Consider the following 25146-nt stretch of genomic DNA (forward strand, 5'->3'; position numbering starts at 1 on the left):
GGCAAGGCAGGCAGCTGCACCCCTCCTCCCCGGAGTCCTCCTGCTCCTCCTCTCCATCCTCCCGGCTACTCAGCAAGGAGGTAAGGAACGGAAGGCTTCTTCCGTACCCCGGCCAGCCCTTCGCTCCGCTCCTACGGGGACCCTCCGCGGGCACCGGGGCTGCGACACCCACACCCTCCGGGTGCCCCTCGCCTGCCCCTCGGCTGCCCTGCCCCTCCCAGGGACAGCCACCCACCTTGCCTGCCTCCCCGGGGGTGGGTGGGCACGCCTCGGGTGCCACCTCTGCCGAGGGCTCTTTGCTCCCCAAACCGACAGGTGGTTTGTGCCATGCCCGGGTGGGACAGGATGTCACCGAGGGTGACACGGAGCAGCCGGTAACGGCACCGCTGCGCCAAGCATTTGTCAGAGGGAGGCTGCGAGGGGTGTCCTGATGAGACAGGAGTCTGGGGACACAAGAGCTTTGGGGGCATGAGAGGTTTGGGGGCACGAGAGGTTTGGGGACATGAGAGGCTAGGGAATATGAGAGGCTTGGAGGTACGAAAGGCTCAGGAACACGCAGGCAGGACACCAGGGGTGGCCACCAAACTCCCATGGGACTTAGAAGCGCGAGGGGCTGTGGGAGGTGTCCGCTGTCACCCCGCGGTGCGATGGCAGCGGCAGCTCGGGGCGGTGGGTGGCTGGCAGCATCCCGCAGTCATGCGGGCGAGCGGCTGCTCGGTGTGTGGCCGTGACAGCCCCGGAGCTGCTGCAGCTGCAGAGCGGCTCGACCCACCCGAACCGCAGGCTGGGGGTGCCGGGGAGCCCCCCACCGCCCCCACCGCCCCAGTGCCACCAGCGGCGGGTCCCTGTCCCAGCACGGTCCCAGCGCTGTGTGACAGCCCAGCCCAGGCACACGCAGGTGTGGCACACGCGGCCGGGGCCGGGAGGCGACAGCCAGAGCAGGGCACCATGTCCCAGCCCTGTGACACAGCCCGGCCAGCACAGGGCTCCGTGTCCCGGCCCTGTGACACAGCCCGGCCAGCGCAGGGCTCCGTGTCCCAACGCAGGGCTCCGTGTCCCAGCGCAGGGCTCCGTGTCCCAGCGCAGGGCTCCATGTCCCGGCCCTGTGACACAGACGATGCCTGCCTGGTGACCAGCCCCTGTCTTGGCATCAGACTGGGAGCTGAGCTCCCACCCAGGTGGGGACAACCGCTGAGTACAGATTCAGAGCCGCCACTGAAGTGGCCAAACTGGGCAGAAGGCTTTGAGGAGGTGACAGCACGACCAGGGAGGGGACAGTCACCTCCGAAGAGCCGGGTGGCTGTGCCAAGGAGAGCGTGCGATGGACAGAGGCACCGTCGGTCACGGGGTTGGTGCCAGGGCTGTTGACTGGGGCTTGTTGGACAGAGAGGATTGAGGACTGGAGGATGAGAGCAGGCAGGATGCTGTGGGCAATGCCAGGGCAGGATGAATACCAGGGCAGCCACAGGCTGGGCCACCTGTCACCAAGGGCATAGCCCTGAGCAGCTCCATCTCCCTGTGCCCTGCAGCTCACGGACCCCAAGCTCAAGTTGGCTGGCCCTGGCTGCACAGGCAGTGGGACCCCAGAGCCTGGAGCTGCCTGGGAAGTTGAGCTGCTGTTGGTGCCTAATCCTGCTCAGGGTGCTGGATGGGACGTGCTCAGTCCTGGGCACACTCCACCTTTGGCAGTGAGAGAGATGTGGCTTGCTGCTGCAGGCTGGCTTTGTTCTGATCCTTCAAGCCATGGCCAGCTGGGACTGTCTCTGGAGGAATTTGGACCCTGGGTGAGATCCTGCAGCAGTTCCCGAGCAGTTTGGTTCTGTTGGCCTCGCTCTGGGCCCCGGCTCAGTGCCCGGGCGTGTTTGCTGGTTTGGGAAGCAGCTCACAGAAGAGGTGAGCTGACCCTGGAGATGGTCCCAGTGCTGGTGGGACATGGGAGAAGTCTCTCCCATGGAGGGCTGAGCAGTGCCTCTGGTGCCTCACCCCTGCTCCTGGCAAGCCAGCCTTTGGGGACAGAGCTGGCACAGAGGCATGGTGGCATGGATCTCGGAGTTCTGGGAATGGTCAGGGCCATGTCCTCCAGCACTGACTGCTCAAAATCTCCTGGACATCCCAGGGTTGAGGGATTCATACCCAGGCTGTCACCTCAGAGAAGTGCCAATGGGCTGAGCTGGCAGCACTCAGGAAACCCCCAGCAGCAGGTCAGGATCAGCCCCTGGGGATCTACGCCTGGGGAGCAGAGCTGTGCTGGTACTGTGGGGATCTGACAGCTGGACACAGGTCACTGCAGGGGGGAGGTGCCGTGATTCCCTAGAGGTGCCAAGGGCAGCCTGTCTCAGCATCTGGAGCAGGGCATCCATCCCTCAGTGCTTCCACCCATCCCTCAGTGCTTCCTGTGTGCAGCACTGGGGATCCCTCAGCACTGACACCCCCAGGAGGGTCAAGAGGGGCCCTGGGGAGGTCCCAGCCCTGCAGGCTCTGGGCCCATGGGGAGCAGCTCGGGTGGGTGCAGAGGGGCAGGCACTGGGGCTGTGGGGACCCTCCGAGGACAGCCAGGGTCCCCAGGGTGGGGCTGGGATGGCATCTCCCCTCCCAGCAGACCCTGGCCGGCGGGGCTGCTCCCTCCCCTCGCAGCTGGCAGCTCCACCAGCGCTCGGAGATGAAAGCTGGAGCTTCAGGGGAGCTGGAGAGGAGCCAGGCCCCGGCAGCAGCCCCCCCGCTCCCCCCGAGCTGCTACCAGCAAGCTCGGCCCGGGATGCAGCACAGCTTCAAAGTCGCTTGGAGACTGAATGTTTCCATAACTTTCTCCCAAGAAAAAGAAAACAGGAGTGAGGGAAGAGGGGAAATGCTGGTGGTTTTGCACTGAGGCTCCTCCAGCAGCGGGTGCCCACGGGCGCAGAGGGGGGTGAGGCATCAGGGTGTCCTGTGCTGGATTCTCCATCCTGGTCTCAGTCTCCAAACCTATGGAATAGAGAAATCCTCTGCATTTCTGGCTTGGGAAGGGAGCTGCAAGCAGATAAAAATGATGCAGCCGATCCAGCCAGGATCGGAAGCAGCTCTGGCAGCAGAACAGCATGGATATCCACACCTGTGGGGGGAAAAGTCCCATTCCCATAAACAAGGAGACTCCACAGCAGATCCTAAGCACCTCCACGGCTCACAGCTGGGGCTGCACGAGTGGCTGCAAGTTCTCTGGCCCCTGGATTGAGAAGCCGTCCCTGGGGTGGGATGCAGGCTTACAGCCAGCCCAGCCCAGGAGACAGGCTGGGAGCCCAGGAAAATCCCCTTCCCAGGGTCCTGGCAGGCTGAGAGCAGAGGCAGCATGGAGCTCCTTCAGCGCTGGGAAGCTGCTGACTCAGTCTCCCCTTCCCTGATGTGCCAAGGGAATGAGTGCAGAGGACAAATAGGGGCACACAGACCCCAAACTGGGCTGGGGGCTGCTGGCCCTGAGGCTGGGCAAGGACAGAGATGGCCAGAGAGTGATGGGAGAGCCCAGTGTGGTCACGGTGTCACCAGTGTGCGGGCTGTCACCAACACCTCGGTGTTCGCTGGTGCTGCCAGGGGGAGGGACTGGAGATGCTGGGGGGATCTGGAGAGACCCCCCCAGCAGTGCCTGCACCAAGGAACAGCCCCGAGATGGGTTCTGAGGGAGCAGCTCATGAAGAAACATCCAGGGCAGTGCAGATCCGGCCGTGCCCAGCAGCAGAGCTGGTCAGGAAGAGCTCCTGAGGGAAAGGTTTATCCCCCCAAAGCCACATGGCACCACCACCTGCCCCCCACCCACCTCCTGATCTGGGCAAGGAACAGCAGATCAACCTCTGCAACCTTCCCGAATGTGTCCAGGCACGGAGCCCTGTCTCTGGGATGGTGCCTGGGGAGGGGGCAGTGACAGCCTCACCACAGTGGGACCCTCCTGGCAGGAGCCTGGGTGCCCCGGGAGGGTGGTGATGGTGAAAAAGGGATGAGTTTGGCAGTGGGGACTGTAGGCAGGTGACACCTGGACATTTGTGTGCTCCCCACACCATAGCGATGCTGTGAGAAGTCCTTGTCCCAGCTTCCTTGGGAGTCTCCAGCACTGGCACAGGGTGACAGAGGGTAGGGGAGGTCAGTCCGGGTCCCCCGTTGTCACCCCAGCACCAGGGACCTCGCCTGGCTTTGGAGTCTGAGGCTGGGGAGGATGATGGGGGCTGAGCATCCCTTCCAGGGGGGGACAGTCCCTGGCTGTGCCAGAGGGTCCCTGGCAGTGCCACTGTCCCTGGCAGTGGCTCCCCGCGGCAGCGGGGCTGGGAGGGACAAATGGCGCTTGGAGTTTGCTGGGAAATAAGGCAGGAGGAGCTGGAGTTGTGTTTTTCCAGGCGGTGGGGGGGTGGTGTGGGCGGGGAATGTGCCGGGAGAAGGAGCCGATCTGTCACCCCTGGCCGGGAGAAGGAGCCGATCTGTCAGCCCTGGCCGGGAGAAGGAGCTGCTCCGGAGCCCAGCCAGAGGGCTGAGCACGCGTCCCCTCCTGTCCAAGGGACACCGGCGGCACCTCGGGAGGGGACACAGGCCTGGGGCTGTGTGACGGCTCCTGGCACGGCTCCTCCCTCTGCTGCTGCTAATCCTTGCTGATGTCCTGTCCTGTCACCGAGCGTCCCAACATCTCCTGTCACCCACGGGTGTGTCCCGACACCCTGGTGCATCCCTGTGAGGGACTGGGCATCTCTGGGTGCCCAGGGTGGAAAGGACACGTGAGCAGAGCCCAAGGGACACCCTCTCCCCTGCCACTGGTGGGGCACAGTGCAGGGGATGCTCCCCAGAGTTTGCCGCACATCTGTGATGGAGATGTGCAGCACAATGTGCTCTGCTGTGTGGTGCCAGCCCCGCCAGCTGCTTGTCCCCCACGGTGCTGGCACTGCCCTGCCCAGCCCCTGGGCTTTGTACAGCCCGTGGCGGTGCTGCCAGGGCTGTGCCACTGCACACACCCACCTCCCGGGCCTGGAGAGGCCGCTGCGGGTCCTCAGGTCCCAGCTGTGCCCCCTGAAGCCCATCCCCTGTGGCAGCGCAGGCAGCAGGGCTGGCTGCAGCTCCCCACGGGGACTGCGGCCACGGCAGCCCCCCACAGCCTCCTGGCACCCCCCTGCCTTGCTGTGTCCTGCAAACCCCACCACGGCCCCTCTCCCGCTGCCAGAAGAGGAGCTTCCTCCTGCCCTGCAGCCCCTCGTGTCCCCAGCCCACCCACGGCCCCGGTGCAGCTGGGGTGGCAGCCTGGTGGCCTGCAGCCACTGCCAGCGTACAGAACAGCCAAAAGCACCTTCCTGCGGCTCTGAGCATGAGCTGAGATGCCCTGGGAAGTGCTGGTACCTGGGTGGTGACCTCAGTGCCACACAGACAGGCAGAGGGACACAGCGAGGTTCCATGGGTCTCAGCAGTGTCACCTCAGTCCTGAGCTGCCCTTTGCCATTGGCACCTCTGCAGACAGGACACATCCAAGGATCCTGGGGCAGCCCCAGAAGATGCTCAGGCATGGCTTAGGACTGTCAGGGGCTGTGGGGATGGACTGGGACAGCCCCACAGCCCTGGCCGTGCCCAGACACCCCCCCAGAGGCAGATGAGGCTGGAGGGGATGGGGACAGCCCTGGCTGTGGCATGGGGCAGGAGCTGGCAGCAGAGCTGGACAGCAGCCAGCCCGTGTCCCCTCCTCCTTCCCACGCAGGCCAGGTGCTGCTGGGGCACCTCTGAGCTCTGCCACCACTGTCACCAAACAGGGATGCAGGGCAAGGCAGGGACCTGCCCTCGAGCTCCACATCCCAACTCCTCCGCAGGGAGCAGCAGGAGAGCCAGGAGAGCCCCCTGCCCCCCTGCCTGCGACCTCTGGGGGGATTCTAACCAGGGGTCTTCTCTTGCAGGGGTTCCTGGTGCTATCCCGGGAGGGGGAGTCCCAGGAGGAGGTTTTTTCCCAGGTAAGGGAGCTCAGGCACCATTGGGAGGGGGATCACCCTGTCTGCAAGGATGCTCAGGTGCCTGCCGGGGTCCTTGAATGCCTTTGAGACAGCGTGGAAGGCTGGGGACCTGCCAGGCAGGATCAGGTGACATGGGGACATCTTGTCTGGCTGCTCAGCACGGACTCAGCATCAGCTCCAGGGTGTGGGGACATGACTGGGTGGCAGTGCCAGGCTTACCCTGGGGACCCCTACCTAGCCCAGGACTGGCCACAGGAGGTGCTCAGAGGTCACAGCCTGCCCCCAGGCCTTCAGTCAAAATCCTGGGGACATGCCGGGGGGATGGCCCACCCCCTGACACCCGTGTGAGCCTCCCCACCTCTCCAGGGACTCTCAGGAGCCTGGGTGGGTGCTGGGTGCTCCTGGGGCGGTGCTCAGACTGTGCCCTTGCTCGCAGGTGCTGGAGTTGGAGGTTTGGGAGCAGGTGAGTGCTGGGACCCCCTGACAGGCTGTGCTGGGCTGGGGAGAGGGGCGGGATGCCCAGCAGATCTGCCTTGTTTGGGCAGGGAGCCTGCCACCAGGCTCGCCCTGTCCCAGGTGTGCCCTGCCTGGCACGCTCGGAGGGAGGAGAGCTCTGACCCCTCTCCCTCCACTCGCTCTCCCCTAGGACTCGGGGCTGCAGGGAAACCTCCCAAACCAGGTAAGAAGCCTTTCCCTGGCTCTCAGCACCTCCAGGCATGCCAGCGGCTGGGATTTCCCAGCCACTGCCGCCCCCACGCTGCTTCCCCGTGGCCAAGGGGGACCCCAGCTGGCCAAGGCACACCCAGCCTGCCCCGCCACACTAATCCTGCCACTGGAGCCTCCCTCCCACACCCTGCTTCGGCACTGCCCCTGCCCCCAGCCTCCCAAAGCACCCTTTGGGAGCGCTTCCTGCCTGGAAAGCTACGCCAGAGCTGCGGGAGCAGATGCAAAGCAGGATCCAGTGTCCTGGTGGGGAGCTGGCAGTGCCTCCACCTGCCTGCCATCGGGGCCAAGCAGCTTTTGCAGAGGCTCCTGCAGCCCGTGCTGGCCTTTGCCTGGCCTAGGAACGCTGGGGAGAGGGGACATCACCAGGAGAGAGGGGAGATGCTGGCAGGAGGATGCACAGCTGGAGGGCACAGAGCCTGGGGCAGCAGGGCCTGAGCATGCAAGAGCTGGGGCCAAGGGAAATCATGAAATCATAGAATGGCCTGAGTTGGAAGGGACGTTAAAGCTTGTCCAGTTCCACCCCCTGCCATGGGCAGGGACACCTTCCACTGTCCCAGGGTTCTCCAGGCCCCATTCAACCCAGCCTTGGGCACTGCCAGAGATCCAGGGGCAGCCACAGCTGCTCTGGGCACCCTGTGCCAGGGCCTCACCACCTCCAGAGCAGAGCATTTCCTCCTAACATCGAATCTAAATCTCTCCTCTTTCGGTTCAAACCACTCCCCCTTGTCCTGGCACTCTCTGCCCGGTGCCTTGATCCCCATGGGGAGATGCAGACCCCGGGGTCTGCTCCGTGCCCACCCCAGGGCTCCCCGCTGTGCCCGGGGCAGGGGTCCCCGCTGTGCCCCCGACCCCCCGAGTCGTTCTGGCTGCGCAGTGGGAGCTGCAGCCCGAGGCGGGGGCTGACAGCCTCCGTTTGCTCGGATTTCAGCTCGTGGAAAGAAAAACAAGGCCCTTTATTTCGGCGTAATTAAAACCAAACGCGGGGCGGCTGCAGGGCCCAGCCGGAGCGGTGTCCGCGCCCGGAGCCAGCGGCTCCGGAATTTGCGCCTGGAGGGAGCGAGGCCTGATGAGCCCCAGATGTTGGAAGGCAGCGCTGGCCAGAGACCCGGGGACTCATTCCTCAGCCATAAACATTTTGGTTCTGTCCCCTTGTGGCCTGGCAGGATGGGGGGTGGGTGAGGCAGAAGGGATGGGATGGAGGACATTTGTCACCCATCCCTGTGCCCATCCCCGGGCTGTTCTCCCATCCCCATGGTGCCACAGGGACTCCTCTGTCCCTCCGGGCCTGGCCACCCCCACCTCACCCCGCTTCTCTTTCTAGGGGTCGGAGGACTTGGGGGGGTCGGAGGACTTGGGGGACTCGGCCCCCTTGGCCTGCAGCCAGGTGAGCACTGACCACTGTCCTCCTTGCTCTGGGCCGTCCCCGGGGTGATGTCACCCACCTTGGGGACAGCCCATCCCTTGTCCCCATCTCCATGGCTCTCCAGAGCGTGCTGCGTGGGTCCCATCTGGGCTGGGTGACCTTCCCAGAGCTGAGGGACCACAGCCACCCAAGAGGCAACCCTGAGGTCCCCCAGCATGATGCCATCCACCACAGTGGGGTGACCCCACAGGAGAGGAGGCACCTGGGGTCCCCACAGGGCTGGCAGCAGAGGGACAGCCAGGGCTCCAGGGGTGTCAGCACCCACTGCAGGGGTGTCAGGCGTTGTGTGTGCCAGGCGGGACGTGGATGGGAGCACGAATTTGGGGGATGCAGGACAGGGCAGTGCCTGCTAATGCCACCTTGCCCAGCCTAACACCAGCCCTGGCACTGCCAAGCAGCCCCCACAGCTCACCGCCCCTGTGCCCAGCGCCAGGGCAGGACACCCTCTCTGCAGCTGCTTTTTAGGGTGCTGATGCTGACTGTTGTCCCCACAGGTGCTGGGGGTCTGTTCCCCGGAGCCGCCTTCCCCGGGGGGGTGTTCCCGGGAGCCGCCTCGGCCGCGGCGCTCAAGGCTGCTGCAAAAGCTGGTGAGTGCTGGGGGTCTGGGCAAGGCCCCCAGGGACTCCTGGTGTCCCCGGGGAGTCTGGGCCAGGACAGATTTCCCCCGGAGGCAGGAGCTGATGCTCTCACTGGGCTCCCCAGCGACTTGGAGGGTGCCAGGCATGGGGAATTGGCCAAACCCGAGCCCCGGTAGCACCCTGCCCGGTCCTTGTGCCCAGTGTGGGGGACCCATCCTCAGGGGACCCCCTTCACCCCCCAAGGGCCATCCTGAGCTTGTCCCTTCCCTGGCACCGTTCCGGCCAGCCACAGGTACACCCCTCTTCCCAATGCCCCCAGGTGCTGGCATTGGAGGCGTGGGTGGAATTGGTGGTCCCGGTGGCCTCGGGGTCTCCACAGGTAGGAAATACCCCTCGCTCCCAGCAGAGCCGAGCCTGGGGCAGAGCTCCCGGGGTGGGCAGGAGCCGGGCCAGGGCTCAGGGCTCTCTGCTGCCCGCAGGTGCCGCGGTACCGGGCGCGGTGCAGCCCGGCCTGGGCGCGGCGGGCAAACCCCCTAAAATTCCAGGTAGGTGACGGCCCCGGCGTCGGGGCCGGGGCGGGGAGCGACTCCATCCGGGCCCCACATCCCTGAATTTCTTTTCTCTGCAGGTGCTGGGATTCCTGGTGCTTTTCCAGGCGGTGTACTCCCCGGAGCAGGTGAGCTGGGGGTGCCCACCCCACCATCAGCACCTCAACTCTGAGGGGGTCCCAATCCTGCCAGCAGCACCCAGCTCTGAGGAGATCCCAAATCCTGCCAGCAGCACCCAGCTCCGAGGGGATCCCCAATCCTGCCAGCAGCACCCCAGCTCCGAGGGGATCCCCAATCCTGCCAGCAGCACCCCAGCTCCGAGGGGATGCCCCCAACCTCCCATGTGGTCCCCACCCAGTGTCAGCACCCCCGTGGGGAGAGCACCCTGCCCTGCCGCCTGCCTGCGTCCTGCTGCTCCCCACAGCTTCCAAACCCCTTGGCTGAGGTTGCAGTGACATTTCCACCGTGCCAAAGGCATGGGGGACCCGGCACCTCTGTCCTGTGCCAAGCTTGGCGGGAGCAGGCAGCACCAGCACTGGGAGAGGAGCTGGCACAGCCACCAGGGCTGGCGCAGGGGAAGGAGGGGGAGGAGGTGGCGGGAGAGAGGAATTCCTCAGCGCAAAGTAATTTGGGGGAGGAAAACTTGTGAAAACAAGATGTTTCGACACTGTCCGAAGCATGTTGCTGGTCAGGAATGTCTTTTCCATGTCTGAAAATGCTCGAGTTATAATGAAAGACATTTGTAGGAGGGGGAAAAAGAACCCCGAACCAAAATGAAACTCAAAACCCAAAAATCCAACCCGAAGCACCGCAAGGCCACAAGACTGGCTGCTGCCCTGAAGGGCTGGAGAGCCCTGTCTGGCCCCAGGCCACCGAGCATCAGCAGGGCAGAGAGCACTGCCCAGGCCTGGCTGTGCCTTGCTGTAACCACTGGGACCCCTCTGGAATGCTCCCTGCAGGCTCCCAGTCTGTTCCACAGGCAGCTCCAGGCCTGGGCAGCTGGCACAGGGTACTCCCAGCAAGCCCTCGAGGGTGAGGGTGCCATGGGTGACAGGGATTTGGAAGCTGGGTGTGGGGGTCTTGGGCAGCAGTGACATCCCCAGTGAGGCCCCAGCTCACCCCTCTGGTCTCTGCTCCAGGTGTTCGCTTCCCTGGAGTGGGAGTGCTGCCTGGAGTCCCCACTGGAGCTGGAGTCAAGCCTAAAGCCCCAGGTAGGTCCCCTCAGTCGCCTTGGAACACTGGGGGTTCTCACTGGGCTGCAGCTTGGTACCCCAGCCCAGCTTTTGGGGTCACAGCCCTACAGGGCACTTGGCAGTGAAGCCAACCTAAAGCTGAATCCACTTAGGGTAATTTGGGCCTCCAGGAGCAGCCCAGGGCTCACACAGGTGTCTTTGTGTTTCGTTTTAGGAGTTGGAGCCTTCGGAGGAATCCCTGGTGAGTGTCCCATCTCTCTTGCCTGTTTCTTCTCTTCCTTCCCAAGCCTCTTCCTCATGGCCATGGTCTCCCCATACCAGAAGACACCTCCGGGCTTCCCAAGCCCCCCACTCTCCTCTGCCGGGGTGCCCTGGGGCACCCCCCTCCCTCCGGCACTGGTGGCAGCTGTGGCGCGGGCTCCAGGTGAGAGTCTGCTGTTGGTTTGCAGGACTGGGAGGTTTTGGAGGTCAGCAGCCCGGTGTCCCTCTGGGTTATCCCATCAAAGCTCCTAAGCTGCCAGGTAAGCTCCACAGCCAGCAGAGCAGCTTCACTGTGGGTGAAGGATCCCCTGCAGTGCCAGGAGAAGGACCCGCCGCTCCCCGGGGCTGAGGCACGGTGCCCACGGGTCCCCTGGACCTGGCAGTGTCTTGTGCTGGCACTGGGACAGCAGGACAGAGCCAGGGGCTCTGCTGTGCCCTGCCTGTGGCACCCCAGGGGCAGCTCCTGGGGTTCTGCCTGTGGTCTTGCCCCCGGCTCACGTGGACAATGCCGTGCCCCTCTCCGGCTGTTTAAGGTAGGAAGGGTCACGTTCTGGGGACACCCTGGGGTGTCCCTGCCACCTGCTGCTGGGACAGTCTGCTTTCTGTTGGGTGTCCTGAGGCCACCTGGGGGCTCCAGGCAGATCTCTGTCCCCACTGCCCACCCAGATGGGGCTCAGCCCCAGCCCAGGTCAGCCTGGGGGAGCTCAGCACCCCTTTCCCAGCCCGGGCTGCTCTGGCACAGTCCCCTCCCAGTCCTGTGCCAGATGCCAGTCCCTGTCCCTGGCAGCCATGCCCAAGGAGGGACAGTGGCAGGTCCTGTGCCCTCCAGGGGCCATGTTGACACCTGATGCTCCCCAGTGCATCCTGAGGAGGAGGGCAGCCCCATCCAGGCAGGGCCCTCACCCCTGGGGTGCTGGGGGGTGCATCGGAGGCGTTTCCCCATGCACCCACACAAGTTGCTGGAGGCAGGAGAGCCTCGGTGAGAGGAGCCCTCCCCAGGCAGCACACCCCAGCCCAGCTCCAGCCCCAGCAGCTGTGCTGGCTTCCCCCCAGCAGGGCCCATGGCCACAAGCAGCAGCGGCAGTAGGGATCCCTGGCCCACTCTGGTTTCCTGCAGCCCAGCAGTTATGATCCTTAAGGAGACTCAGCCCTGCTGCCGGTGGACCCTGCCTAGATCCTGGCCTTAGATAGAGACCAGGACAGTGGGGGTGTCTCCAGACCTTCCTGGGGTGCTGGGAGATGCCACTTTGTCAGCTCTGAGGGCTCAGGGCTGGCAGTGCAAGGACAGACTGTGCTGCTGGCTGTGGAGGCTCTTGCCTTGATGCTGTAGGTGCATCTGGGGCTGCCACACGTAGGCTGTCCCCTGCACTGCCCCTGCTGCAGTAGGTCCAGGTTGAGAGGGGATGAGGGGACAGTGGGACAAACAACATTTTCAGTGGGAAATAATCTCTTTAGATTACTTGCTCCTGAACTGTCCCCGCTCAGGAGGTGGCCCTGGGGTCACCCACCTCCTTCGAGGCTCAGTCTGAAGCTGTGGCTGAGGTCAGGGTCTCATTGATGCCCTAGGGATGGGGACCACTCCCCAGCGTCCAGCTGTGCTTGGGTGACATTGGTTTGTACAGAGCCCTTCCATTGTGTGCATCGGCCTGAGCCTGCTGGCGGTGCTGGTGACATTCCCACGGACACAGCCCCAGGGCAGGGGCTGCACTCCCATCCAGCTGGGAGTGGTGGGGAGCTGGATTTGGACCCAGCAAAACCCTTGGAGATGTCAGGCTTGGACTTCTGACCCTTGGAGTCACCTCCATGTGTGTCACCCCTTTCCCAGCTTTAGGGTGAGCAAAGTGCTGATAACGTAGCCCTGGATGGGCAAGGGTGGCCCTCAAGGTGGGGGACACCAGGCACAGCTCACTGTGAACTGCCAGCACTGCCGTGCTGGTGTGGGAGACCATGGGATTGCCTGGCAGGATGGAGGGAAATCTGGTCCCCACATGCTGGCTGCTGGGAGGGGATGGTGTCCAGTGCTCAAGGAGATGCTGCGCCATGATCATTCCATCCTGGCTGCAGGCAGCCACATCCCTGCCCATGGCCCCCACCCTGCGTGCAGTTCGAGGTGTCCTCCCCGAGAATGTGGCAGCCCATGGCCTCGGGCTGCTGCCAGCAGGGATGGGAGCTGGGAACTGCTGGCTGCCAAGCCCACGGTCCCTGCTGAGTCAGGGGCATCCCCGCCATTCCAGGGGCTGGGATCCGGCTCTTTCGCAAGGAGACATTTCCCTGGCCACCACATCCCAGCTCATAATCCCTCCCTGTCCCTTCACTCCTAACGAGGTCACGTTTCAGCCAAGGCTCCCAAGTCCTGATTCCAATTAAAACCTTTCCTTCGGAGCTGGCCAGAGTGCAGCCAGCTGGGTACAACTCTTGCCACGGGGCTCCTGGGGGACCCCTCGCTGGAGCGGGGTCTTGGGAGGCTCCTGCAGAACAGCTTCAGGCGCCACAGCCCTCGGCCTGGGCTCAGAGGGGCGGCTCTTTCAGTCACTGCTTCCAAGGTGAGGGAGAACAGCATCTCCTGGCCCAGGTCCAGCACGGGGGTTTGTATCCTGGAGGATTCACTGCCACAATGGATGGAGCCCCTCGGGCCGGTGCTGCAGGGCCCTGACAGAGCGGGGCCGTGCTGTGGGGCAGAGGGGACGGCCGGCAGTAGCCAGGTGCTAACTCCTCCTTCTCTCCTCTCCTTTCCCCTCCTCTCGTCCCCAGGTGGCTATGGACTACCCTACACCAATGGTAAGCTGCCCCATGGTGAGTGCTTGTGTCCTCATTCCTTGTGGCTCCCCTGGCTGCCACCATGACCTCGTGGCCACCGACTCTCAGGGCCGTGTGAGGAATATCCTGCTCCTGGGGGTGAGGTGGTCCACTGGGGACCTCATGCCTTGCCCATGGTGGCTATGGGCCAGCCTAGGAACTCAACTCTCCTGGCATTCCTGGGAGCTGTTAATCCATAGACTACATCCTGAGCCACTCCAGACAGAGATGTTTGAACTGGGATTTCAAGTGGGGAGGAGCTGGCTTTCGCATCCCCTCGCACGCTCTGCTGCCAGGGCCAGGAGATCCAAGGGAGCTGCTCTGTCTGGCTTCTTGTCCTTCCCCTGGCCAGTGCCTGACCTGGCTCTGCCGCTGTGTTGTGATTGCAGGCCTCAGGCCCGGCGGGATAGGAGCCGGCCTCCTGGCAGGAAAGGCAGGATACCCCACCGGGACAGGTACGCTCCGACCCCGCAGCGCCAGGGTGGGAACTGGCACGGGCACGGCTTGCAGCGCACACCGTGCCACCTTGCCAGGACGGGAGCTGGGCACTGCCCGGCTTCTGCGGGGAGCAGCACCTCCCACACGAGAGGGGGACAGATGCTGGCAGGAGTGCTCTGTCCCCAGGGTCCCTGCGGGGTGGGGGAGCTGAGGTGGGAATGGGCTCAGGACCGCGGTGGCTCAGCGCCCGCGTCCTTCCACAGGGGTCGGAGCACAGGCGGCGGCGGCGAAGGCAGCAGCCAAACTTGGTGAGTCGCCCTCTGTGGCACCCATTCCCCAGCAGGGAGCTGCTCCCTCTCTCCCTCGCTCCCTGCCAGCTCCGGGGATGCTGGTGTCCCCGCTGACCGCGCTGTCTCCGCGGCAGGAGCCGGCGTCTTGCCCGGCGTTGGCGGCATCCCGGGAGTTGCACCCGGTGTCGGCATCGGTGGCATCCCAGGAGTTGGAGGTGAGGCGATGAGAGGGCTCTGTCCTGGGGTTTGGGGAGGGTCTCCTTCCCTTATCCCACGTCCCTGACTCTCTCCCGCCATCCCGGCAGTCGGAGGACTGGCAGCGGCGGCAGCAGCAGCGAAGGCAGCGGCAAAGGCAGGAGCTTTTGGTGAGTTCCTGCTGCCTTGGACAGATCTCGGGACAGGGATAAGCCGAGTACCAGTGCCAGGGGCTGGGTAGCTCCACAGCTGCCCCAGCAGCCCCTATCCCATCCTCTGGGGTGCTCTCCCTGCCCACTGTCCCAGCTCCAGCAGCTTTTCCAGCAGTGATGAAGGGCTGACAGGGCCCCTCGGGATGCAGCAGCCTGGCAGGGGGCAGAGCACGCCCATCACAAGTGGTCTCCCCATCAGATGTGGGTTTGCAGTGCCAGGTGCCAGCGGGGTAGCCGGGACTCTGTGTCTGTGCTGAGCTGTCCTTCCCTAGTGGGGGATGCTCCTGCTGATGCAGATCTCTGCTGCTCCTCCCTTGGCTGCTCCGTGGGAGAAAAGCGAGGAGCAAATCACACATTGGAGCATTTAGAGAAAGCGTGCCAGCCCTGAGGCACCTGGGATGCATAGTCACAGCCTTGGGGGACCCTAAGAGTCCCCAGAATCCTGGGTGGCCAGGCCCCTGATGGGTGTAGGAAGCTGGGAATCAAATTCCTGGGTACATCCAGGGTACCCCGAGGAGCTACTTTAGGATGAGTGAGGAGCCCACCACAAAGCCGATGCCCAAGAGACTCCTGTGACCCTGGGACAGACCATGGCCCCACCGTGGCAGAGTGGGGGGTCTGTGGGGGTCTGACTGTTCTGTTTCCCTCCAGGTCCAGGAGCAGTGCCCGGAGTCGGAGGTGTCCCTGGCTTGGTGCCCGGTGTCGGAGGTGTCCCCGGGGCCGTGCCCGGTGTCGGAGGTGTCCCCGGGGCCGTGCCCGGAGTCGGAGGTGTCCCCGGGGTGGCAGGTGACTGTTCCAGGAGCCCTGTCCCCATGGCCCGGCTCTGCGGGGCCGCGGTGGCTGAGGGTCCCTGTCTCCCTTGTCCCCAGGGGTGCCGTCGGCAGCGGCAGCAGCGAAGGCAGCTAAGTACGGTACGTGCTCTGCGGGTACAGCCACCGGGACCCTGCCCCCTGCCCACCCTGACACACGGGGGTGCCCAGGAACGGGGGTCCCCTGGGATGGCTCCTGAGGGGAAACGGGGAATGCTCAGCCCAGCTCCTGGCTGCTCTTCCTGGGCCTGGCTCCATCTGCAGGGCAGAACCTTCTCCCTCTGCAGGGTTTCTCCAGGCTGCCTTTTGGACATGAACAAAGAGCCCCAAACCATGGCTTTGGATTCCTCTGAATTCTTGGATTTTGTATCAAATTCATTTCCAGCAGCAGGTCTGTTGCAGGATATGCTGCCAAGGGCTCAGTGTTGCTGCCATTAGAGCAGAGATTCCAGGCACAGGGGCCCCTGCCCAGGGTCACCATCCTGCAAAAACTTGCTGGGGTTCAGAAGCGCATGCAGCTGGGTCTAGCAACCCCTGCCCTGCCCCACTGAGGTTCCTCCTGGGTGAGGCCGTGGATACTCCGCTCTCCAGGGCGCAATGGTGACACAGAACCATGACAAGTGCCACCTTTGGGCTCTTGCTGCAGCCAGCCCTGGTTTGTCCCCTCTTGTTCCTGGCAGGCGCCGGCGTTCCCGGTGTCGGTGTGGGCGGTGTCCCCGGCCTCGTGCCCGGAGTCGGAGGTGTCCCTGGCTTGGTGCCCGGTGTCGGAGGTGTCCCCGGGGCCGTGCCCGGTGTCGGAGGTGTCCCCGGGGCCGTGCCCGGAGTCGGAGGTGTCCCCGGGGTGGCAGGTGACTGTTCCAGGAGCCCTGTCCCCATGGCCCGGCTCTGCGGGGCCGCGGTGGCTGAGGGTCCCTGTCTCCCTTGTCCCCAGGGGTGCCGTCGGCAGCGGCAGCAGCGAAGGCAGCTAAGTACGGTACGTGCTCTGCGGGTACAGCCACCGGGACCCTGCCCCCTGCCCACCCTGACACATGGGGGTGCCCAGGAACGGGGGTCCCCTGGGATGGCTCCTGAGGGGAAACGGGGAATGCTCAGCCCAGCTCCTGGCTGCTCTTCCTGGGCCTGGCTCCATCTGCAGGGCAGAACCTTCTGCCTCTGCGGGGTTTCTCCAGGCTGCCTTTTGGACATGAACAAAGAGCCCCAAATCATGGCTTTGGATTCCTCTGAATTCTTGGATTTTGCATCGAATCCATTTCCAGCAGCTGGTCTGACACAGGATCTGCTGCCCTAGTCCTCAGAGTTGCTGCCATTATGGCAGAGATTCCTGGGAGAGTGGCCTCTGCCCAGAAATTATTTTCTTCCTAAATGTGGTGGGATGGTGGGATCCATCAGGTATAACCACTTCCAAGGGGCTACAGTGGGGCCAAGAGTCATGACCAAGCAGCCGGGCAGTCTGGAGCTTGGGACCAGGGTGGCATCACAACTGGCCCTGAAATTTTCACACAGTTTTGGGGGTCAATGTTCTTCTCCAAAATACAGAGCCAGCACTTATCTCGCCAGGTCTCAGGATCTTCTCCTTCATTGTTACTCTACTACATTGTTACTTCTCCTACATTGTTACTGTGCAGCTCTGGGAATCTCCATGTGGAGCCCGGGGAATCTCAACAAAGTGCCATGTACAATGCCAACTCTACTTTGAGGGTCAAACTGTTGATGCCTATCTCCTCCATATTGAGTTGAAAAAATCCCTCCTCTGTCCAAGGAAGGATAAGATTCAGGAATTTGGGCAGGAAGTCAGCAGTGCTGTGGTGGCCCTGCTGTTGATGAGGACAGAGCCCTCTGACCATCAGTCCTTGCAGAAGTGACTTGATGCTTGTCCGTGTGGCACCAACGTGTGCCAGCAGGTCCAGGCTGTCAGCTGCCCAGTCTGACCAGTGCCCTCCCAGACACCTGCTGGGGAGACCCAGCCACTTCTCCTCCGTGGCCCATGTGGCTGCAAGGCTTGATGTCCCTGTGACAAGGAGCACCCTGGGCCCCTTGAGGATGAGGGTCCTTGTGGTCCCTGTGCTGGTGACTTCCTGGCCATCGCTGGCAGGGTCACGGGGCTGATCCCTGCCCTGTCCCGCTGGGCTCCCTCCTGGGTGAGGCCGTGGATGCTCCGCTCTCCAGGGCGCAAGGGTGACACAGAGCCATGACAAGTGCCACCTTTGGGCTCTTGCTGCAGCCAGCCCTGGTTTGTCCCCTCTTGTTCCCGGCAGGCGCCGGCGTTCCCGGTGTCGGTGTGGGCGGTGTCCCCAGCCTCGTGCCCGGTGTTGGAGGTGTCCCCGGGGCCGTGCCCGGTGTTGGAGGTGTCCCCGGGGCCGTGCCCGGAGTCGGAGGTGTCCCCGGGGTGGCAGGTGACTGTTCCAGGAGCCCTGTCCCCATGGCCCGGCTCTGCGGGGCCGTGGTGGCTGAGGGTCCCTGTCTCCCTTGTCCCCAGGGGTGCCGTCGGCAGCGGCAGCAGCGAAGGCAGCTAAGTACGGTACGTGCTCTGCGGGTACAGCCCCCGGGACCCTGCCCCCTGCCCACCCTGACACACGGGGGTGCCCAGGAACGGGGGTCCCCTGGGATGGCTCCTGAGGGGAAACGGGGAATGCTCAGCCCAGCTCCTGGCTGCTCTTCCTGGGCCTGGCTCCATCTGCAGGGCAGAACCTTCTGCCTCTGCGGGGTTTCTCCAGGCTGCCTTTTGGACATGAACAAAGAGCCCCAAACCATGGCTTTGGATTCCTCTGATTTCTTGGATTTTGTACAAAATCTATTTTCCAGTAGCAGACCTGACAAAATATCTGCTGCCCAAGGGCTCAGTGCTACTGCCATTAGGGCAGGGATTCCTGTCAGAGGAACTCCTCCCTAGGGTCGTTGTCCTCCAGACTTTGGTGGAAGATTGAGATCCATTGAGTGTATCCAACTGGGTCTAGCAAGACCCCGGCATCCAGCAGCCATAACAACCCCAAGGTGGAGCTTGTGTACATGGAGGAGACAGAACTGGCCCTGAGGTTCTGTGCAGGACTGGCTTCCACATGCTGCTCCAAAAGGTAGAGCCAGCAGCTGGTGCCTGGCCAGGTCGCAGGACCTCCTCCTCCATCTTCACTGCAGAGCCCTGGGAGTGCCCCGGTGGAGCTATGGTCAATAGCTGCTCTCATCTGAGGGTTCAACCATTGATGTCCCCTCCCTTACATTTCTCTTCCACACTTTGTAGAAAAGAATCATTCCACTTGTCCAGGGAAGGATGGGATTCAGGAATTTGGGCAGGAAGTCAGCAGTGCTGTGGTGGCCCTGCTGTTGATGAGGACAGAGCCCTCTGACCATCAGTCCTTGCAGAAGTGACTTGATGCTTGTCCGTGTGGCACCAACGTGTGCCAGCAGGTCCAGGCTGTCAGCTGCCCAGTCTGACCAGTGCCCTCCCAGACACCTGCTGGGGAGACCCAGCCACTTCTCCTCCGTGGCCCGTGTGGCTGCAAGGCTTGATGTCCCTGTGACAAGGAGCACCCTGGGCCCCTTGAGGATGAGGGTCCTTGTGGTCCCTGTGCTGGTGACTTCCTGGCCATCGCTGGCAGGGTCACGGGGCTGATCCCTGCCCTGTCCCGCTGGGCTCCCTCCTGGGTGAGGCCGTGGATGCTCCGCTCTCCAGGGCGCAAGGGTGACACAGAGCCATGACAAGTGCCACCTTTGGGCTCCTGCTGCAGCCAGCCCTGGTTTGTCCCCTCTTGTTCCTGGCAGGCGCCGGCGTTCCCGGTGTCGGTGTGGGCGGTGTCCCCGGCCTCGTGCCCGGAGTCGGAGGTGTCCCTGGCTTGGTGCCCGGTGTTGGAGGTGTCCCCGGGGCCGTGCCCGGTGTCGGAGGTGTCCCCGGGGCCGTGCCCGGAGTCGGAGGTGTCCCCGGGGTGGCAGGTGACTGTTCCAGGAGCCCTGTCCCCATGGCCCGGCTCTGCGGGGCCGTGGTGGCTGAGGGTCCCTGTCTCCCTTGTCCCCAGGGGTGCCGTCGGCAGCGGCAGCAGCGAAGGCAGCTAAGTACGGTACGTGCTCTGCGGGTACAGCCACCGGGACCCTGCCCCCTGCCCACCCTGACACACGGGGGTGCCCAGGAACGGGGGTCCCCTGGGATGGCTCCTGAGGGGAAACGGGGAATGCTCAGCCCAGCTCCTGGCTGCTCTTCCTGGGCCTGGCTCCATCTGCAGGGCAGAACCTTCTGCCTCTACATGGTTTCTCCAGGCTGCCTTTTGGACATGAACAAAGAGCCCCAAACCATGGCTTTGGCCTCATCTGAATCTTTGGATTTTGTATCAAATTCATTTCCAGCAGCAGGTCTGTTGCAGGATATGCTGCCAAGGGCTCAGTGTTGCTGCCATTAGAGCAGAGATTCCAGGCACAGGGGCCCCTGCCCAGGGTCACCATCCTGCAAAAACTTGCTGGGGTTCAGAAGCGCATGCAGCTGGGTCTAGCAACCCCTGCCCTGCCCCACTGAGGTTCCTCCTGGGTGAGGCCGTGGATGCTCCGCTCTCCAGGGCGCAATGGTGACACAGAACCATAACAAGTGCCACCTTTGGGCTCTTGCTGCAGCCAGCCCTGGTTTGTCCCCTCTTGTTCCCGGCAGGCGCCGGCGTTCCCGGTGTCGGTGTGGGCGGTGTCCCCGGCCTCGTGCCCGGAGTCGGAGGTGTCCCTGGCTTGGTGCCCGGTGTCGGAGGTGTCCCTGGGGCCGTGCCCGGTGTCGGAGGTGTCCCCGGGGCCGTGCCCGGTGTCGGAGGTGTCCCCGGGGTGGCAGGTGACTGTTCCAGGAGCCCTGTCCCCATGGCCCGGCTCTGCGGGGCCGTGGTGGCTGAGGGTCCCTGTCTCCCTTGTCCCCAGGGGTGCCGTCGGCAGCGGCAGCAGCGAAGGCAGCTAAGTACGGTACGTGCTCTGCAGGGCCCAGGGTCACTGCCCTGCAAAACCTGCCGGGATCCTGGATTGCTTCTCTCTGGGTCTAGCAACTGCTCCCTCTCCTGCCCTGCTTGGGTCTGTCCTGGAAATGGCTGTGGATGGTTTTTTCTCCAGGCCATGATTATGAGACAGAGACAAATGAGGCCCAGCCTTTCAGCTGTTGCTGCAGCCAGATCTGACTTCTCCCGTCTCATTCCCTGCAGGTGTTGGTGTTCCTGGCATTGCTGGTGTCCCTGGTGTCCCTGGAGTTCCTGGTGTCCCTGGTGTCCCAGGCGTTCCTGGTGTGCCTGGGGTTCCCGGTGCTGTGCCCGGTGTTGGAGGTGAGCAGATGGGCTGCCACCATCCGCTGGACGGATGCTGGTCTCTGCAGCACCCTGACTGTGTCCTTCGTGTCCCCGCAGTGGGTGGCCCAGCAGCAGCGGCCGCAGCCAAGGCTGCAGCGAAAGCGGCGGCGATCGGTGAGTCACCACTGTCACCACCGTCACCATCGGCTGTCCCAGGGAGGGAGGAGGTGTGTTGGCACACAGGAGAGGTGGGGACACCCCGGTGCTGTGGAGGTCAGTGGGATTCCTGCTATGGAGTCTGCCCCCTCACACACATCCCTGAACCTCTCTGCAGGAGCAGGAGGCGTGCCCGGCGTCGGTGTGCCCGGCGTCGGTGTGCCCGGTGTCGGTGTGCCCGGCGCTGGCATCCCCGGAGTGGGTGTTCCTGGAGTGGGTGTGCCTGGTGTTGGCGTGCCTGGTCTGGTGCCTGGGGTCGGCGTTCCAGGTGAGATGGTGCCCAAGGGATGCTCAGATGTCCCCAGCAGTGCTGGTGGAATGCACTCCTGACCCTCTCCCTCTCCCTGTCCCCCAGGAGGCCCAGCAGCCGCTGCCAAAGCAGCCGCCAAAGCAGCCAAGTACGGTAAGCCGGGATCTCTCTGGAGTCATCCCGCATGTCCTGTCTCCTGCTCATCCCCACCCCAGGGGGTGAGGCTCAGCAGTGCCTGGGGTCCCCTGGGATAGGGTTGAGGGATGAGCTCCCCAAAGGGCTGCATGTGGGATGATGTTCAGAGAGCTCAGCCTCGTGGAGAGTCTGAGTTCACCATCTTCTCATTCTTTGGTCCATCCATACACTGTTTTGCCCAGCCAGCCACACAACCACCTCAGTGTCCATCTGTCTCCTTCCCTGTCCATCTATCTGTACTTCCTCCATTCCTCTATTCAGTCACTCCACATCCATACACAAATCCATCTGTCTATCCACATATCCATCTCACCATCCCTTCAACCATTAGTGCACCTCATCATCCCTCCATTCATCCATCCCACCATCCATTCAACCACTCCCCTTTCACACGCACATCCATCTCAGCACCCCTCCATCCACCTGTCCATCTGGCCATCCCACCATCCATGTGTCCATCTCAGTATCCATTCATTCATCCGTCTCACCATCCATCTAACAATTCATCCATCCTACCATCATTTCAACCATTCCTCATCCATCCACACATCCATCTCGTGATCCATCCAGCCACCCCTCACCCCCTAGCCTGCCATGCCTTCTCATCCAACTCCTTCTACCATGTTTCTCCTGAGCTGAAGGCCCAGTCCTTCTCTTTCTCCTTACAGGAGTAGGTGGCCTGGCTCCTGGCGTGGGTGGCCTGGCTCCCGGCGTGGGTGGCCTGGCTCCTGGCGTGGGTGGCCTGGTTCCTGGAGTAGGTGGCCTGGTTCCTGGTGTTGGAGGTGTCCCAGGTGAGGAGGAGGAAGGCGAATGTGAGGGCAGCCTGACTGGTGTGGGGGCAGTTGTGGGGGCACAACAGGCTTGAGGAGAACTTCAGCAGTGTCCCCTGGGGGGATGCAGACAAGGCTGCTGTGAGGCCTCCCCAGGGGCTGACCCCCCCTTGCTGTCTGTGCCCAGGTGTTGGAGGTCCAGCAGCAGCAGCCAAAGCAGCAGCCAAGGCAGCTAAATTTGGTGAGTCAGCCTGGGGAGCCCCTCAGGCTCCCTGCCAGCCCTGGTGTGGCACTGAGCAGTGCAGGGGATGCTGGGCATGAGCGCCCAGGCCTGGCACATCATCCCACCTGAGCGTGGGGATCACGCCTGCTGCCTCACCCCTCTCTCTACAGGTGCCAGGGTTGGGGGGGTGCCAGGGGCCGTACCTGGCGTGGGCGGAGTGCCTGGAGTGACACCCGGTGTTGGTGGCGTGCCCGGCTTGGTGCCAGGGGTAGGAGTACCTGGAACTGGCATCGTTCCCGGGGCAGGTACATGCTTTGTCCCGCCCTGCTTGGGGACAGTGGTGGCTGGGAATGCCAAAAGCCACCGAGCCACCTGAAGGGGTGGCAGGGAGGGATTCGGGTGGGATGGAGGGTGGTGGCACATGAGAGTGGTGTGGGGGTGACTGTCCTAACCATGGTGTCCTCACTCACTTTGCAGGCATCCCCCAAGTAGGGGTGCAGCCTGGTGCTAAACCTCCCAAATTCGGTACGTACCCCTGCCTCCTGCCCCAGGGCCGCCTCAGACACCCTTCTCCTGCGGCCATCGGGGTGCTGACCTCTCTTCCTATCCCCTGCCTGCTCACTTTGCCCCAATGGCCCAGGCGTGGGAAGGGGTGTGCCATCACCCATGGGTGCAAAGTGCCACCTGTACCCCCTGCTCTGGGCTCACTGAGGATAGTTTTCTCCTTCATGTGTCATGCAGGGGCTGAAGCCCCTCTGGTACTGTGAGATGGGTGCTGGGGACTCCCAGCATGGGTGCCAGGGCCACCCCAGCAGGTTGGGCAGGGGCTGGGGGTGCTCCGAGCTGGAGCTGTGCAGGACAGGTGTAGGTGTTAATGGTGTCTCTCTGGCAGGTGTTCCTGGGGTTGGAGTCCCAGGGGTTGGTGGCCTCCCAGGTAAGTGCTGGCAGGAGCTGAGCCCAGGCAGTGGGGATGTGCAGGCAGAGGGATGCTCCCCTAGAGGGGTGGAGCTGGAGGAATGCTCCCTCTGGGCATGGTGGGAGCAGGGCTGCCTGAGAAAGGATGAGCACACTTGGGACTGGATGAGGAGTGGGTCAGATACTGGGGACACTGTCTGTCCCTGCTGGTGCTCACCCAGGCTACTCCTTGTAGGTGGCCTTGGAGTCGGTGGGCTCGGAGTTGGTGGCCTCGGTGAGTGACGCTGGTCCCGGTGTGAGGCTCCCCAGAGCTGGGCTGCAGGGAGCAGCAGCAGCAGCGGAGTGCTGTCAGAACCATGAGAAGGAAAGGGAGTCTGTGGGTCACTTCTGTCTCCTCCCAGTCTCACAGTATAATTCCACCCTGCACTGTCACTGTCCCCTGTCCTGTTTGTCACCTGCCCTGTTCCCAGGGGGTGATCCAAAGGGATTGCCATTGTTGAGAAGGACTGAGGCTCACAGCCCCAGCCTTGCCCATGCCATGGGAACAGGGGATGGTATTGTACCCTGTCCCCAGTGTGTGGAGATGCAGGTCCCTCCTAGGACCCTCTGGGCCCCTCCTGAAGGGTCTGGGTATGCCCTGGGCTCATGAGTCCGGGCAGGGACTGCACTGGTGGTCCCCTCTGACTTAGGACTCTTGTATCCAGGAGCTGCTGGGAAACCTCCCAAGCCAGGTAAGGGACAGCCAGAGGGGCTGGAAGAGTGACTCCAGTCCCTGTCCCCATCCACATGCCCATGGCTGTGCTCACGCTCCTCACCCTCACTGGGGCTCACCCACCTGCAGGTTTTGGTGCTGGGGGGCTGCAGCCAGGTGAGTGCTGCAGTTTGGGGCTGGTGTGGGACTGTGTCCCTGGTCCTGCCACACTCGTTCCCGCTTGCTGTCCCCATGCTGCTGCCATTCCCTGCTGGGCACAAGGCTGCCTGGGGGAGCACTGGGAAGCCAGAGAGGTGCCAGGGTGGGCATGGCGGCTTTTGCATCAGCTCCTGTTCCTGGAGTAAGCAAGGGATCCCAGCCAGGCTGTCCCCAGTCCACGCTAGAATGCCACTGCTGTCATCGGCTGTCACTGGCTGTTGCTTTTTTCCCAGGCGTTGGAGTTCCAGGCTTCGGCGTATCACCGGTATTTCCAGGTACCACCCCCAGCTCGGCACTGAGCACGCACCCTGGCCAGCTGATGGGGACACGGCCAGAGGCTGGGGAGGGACCCCGGGGGCAGGGCTCAGCCGGGGACCGGCCTGGGGGGTGCGGGGCAGAGAAGCGGGGGTGCTCCGTGCCTGCTGAGGGCTTCGCTCTCCTTTCAGGCGGGGTCGGCGGCCTGGGATTCGGTGGTGAGTACCCATTCTCCCCGCGGGGTGTTTTGGGGATCCCCGCGGGGATCCCGCTCACCCTGCCCTGCCTTCCCGTTGCAGGGAAGCCCCCCAAACCCTACGGAGGAGCTCTGGGTGCGCTGGGCTTTAGAGGTGAGTCGGTGCCGGCTCTCGGGGCCTGTCCTGCCCGCAGTCCCGGTCCCATCCCTGCGGGGCGCTGGCAGGGAGCTCACGGCGTGCCCCGTGCAGGCGGCGCGGGCTGCGCGGCAGGGAAGTACTGCGGGAGGAAGCGGAAGTAACGCTCCGTCACCGATCACCTCATGAACTTTGGTGCTACTGCATGGTCCAGAATGTAAATCCGAGCAAAGCTGAGACACCCTCTCCTCAAGCCCCGGACACCCCCCGTCCATCCCGGGGCCGGGCACCCGGAGGGACCCCGCGTTCCCCGGCAGCGCCCGGCCCCCCGCCCCTCGGTCCCGGCAGGGAGCGCGGAATAATCGGCGGGGAGCAGCCGTCCCCCTTGGTGCTATCGCTCTCTGCGGGATTTGGGGGGCCCGGGCTGTCGCGCCCCTC

The 25146-nt window shown here is 63.6% G+C and overlaps 2 protein-coding genes and 1 long non-coding RNA gene across 3 annotated transcripts; all 3 read left to right on the forward strand.

Annotated features, from left to right (window-relative positions):
- The first annotated feature begins 6369 nt into the window (after window positions 1–6369).
- On the forward strand, window positions 6370–8041 carry LOC110475893 (uncharacterized). The gene is made up of 3 exons (XR_002466340.2): window positions 6370–6402; window positions 6586–6618; window positions 7987–8041. It is a non-coding gene; the product is annotated as an uncharacterized LOC110475893 (long non-coding RNA).
- Window positions 8042–8140: 99 nt separating this feature from the next.
- On the forward strand, window positions 8141–12054 carry LOC144247261 (elastin-like). The gene is made up of 8 exons (XM_077787633.1): window positions 8141–8261; window positions 8583–8675; window positions 8986–9045; window positions 9146–9211; window positions 9295–9342; window positions 10354–10425; window positions 10857–10928; window positions 11999–12054. Exons 1-8 carry the CDS (start codon window positions 8141–8143, stop codon window positions 12052–12054), a joined length of 588 nt encoding a protein of 195 aa, XP_077643759.1.
- A 654-nt stretch (window positions 12055–12708) lies between these two features.
- Window positions 12709–24940, forward strand: LOC110475909 (uncharacterized). Its single transcript, XM_077787634.1, has 23 exons — window positions 12709–12877; window positions 13420–13461; window positions 13854–13919; window positions 14280–14407; window positions 14498–14557; window positions 15251–15385; window positions 16089–16256; window positions 20036–20203; window positions 20287–20328; window positions 20562–20678; window positions 20760–21117; window positions 21217–21261; window positions 21972–22141; window positions 22230–22314; window positions 22467–22601; window positions 22774–22821; window positions 23189–23230; window positions 23447–23479; window positions 24053–24079; window positions 24355–24396; window positions 24568–24594; window positions 24676–24726; window positions 24823–24940. Exons 1-23 carry the CDS (start codon window positions 12709–12711, stop codon window positions 24870–24872), a joined length of 2208 nt encoding a protein of 735 aa, XP_077643760.1. The 3' UTR covers window positions 24873–24940.
- Window positions 24941–25146: the final 206 nt, after the last annotated feature.

Source organism: Lonchura striata, chromosome 20 (assembly GCF_046129695.1).
Source record: "Lonchura striata isolate bLonStr1 chromosome 20, bLonStr1.mat, whole genome shotgun sequence".
NCBI classification, from domain to species: Eukaryota; Metazoa; Chordata; class Aves; order Passeriformes; family Estrildidae; genus Lonchura; species Lonchura striata.

Bases quoted from the DNA above. Each gene is read 5' to 3' on its own strand.
- LOC110475909 (XM_077787634.1), top strand. From the start codon at position 12,709: ATGATCATTCCATCCTGGCTGCAGGCAGCCACATCCCTGCCCATGGCC. The intron at 20,204-20,286 runs GTGACTGTTCCA...CCTTGTCCCCAG, and splicing joins AGGTGTCCCCGGGGTGGCAG to GGGTGCCGTCGGCAGCGGCA. The intron at 21,118-21,216 runs GCGTTCCAGGTG...GTCCCCCAGGAG, and splicing joins TGGTCTGGTGCCTGGGGTCG to GCCCAGCAGCCGCTGCCAAA.
- LOC144247261 (XM_077787633.1), top strand. From the start codon at position 8,141: ATGGCTCTCCAGAGCGTGCTGCGTGGGTCCCATCTGGGCTGGGTGACC. The intron at 9,046-9,145 runs GTAGGAAATACC...TGCTGCCCGCAG, and splicing joins TGGCCTCGGGGTCTCCACAG to GTGCCGCGGTACCGGGCGCG. The intron at 9,343-10,353 runs GTGAGCTGGGGG...TCTCTGCTCCAG, and splicing joins CGGTGTACTCCCCGGAGCAG to GTGTTCGCTTCCCTGGAGTG.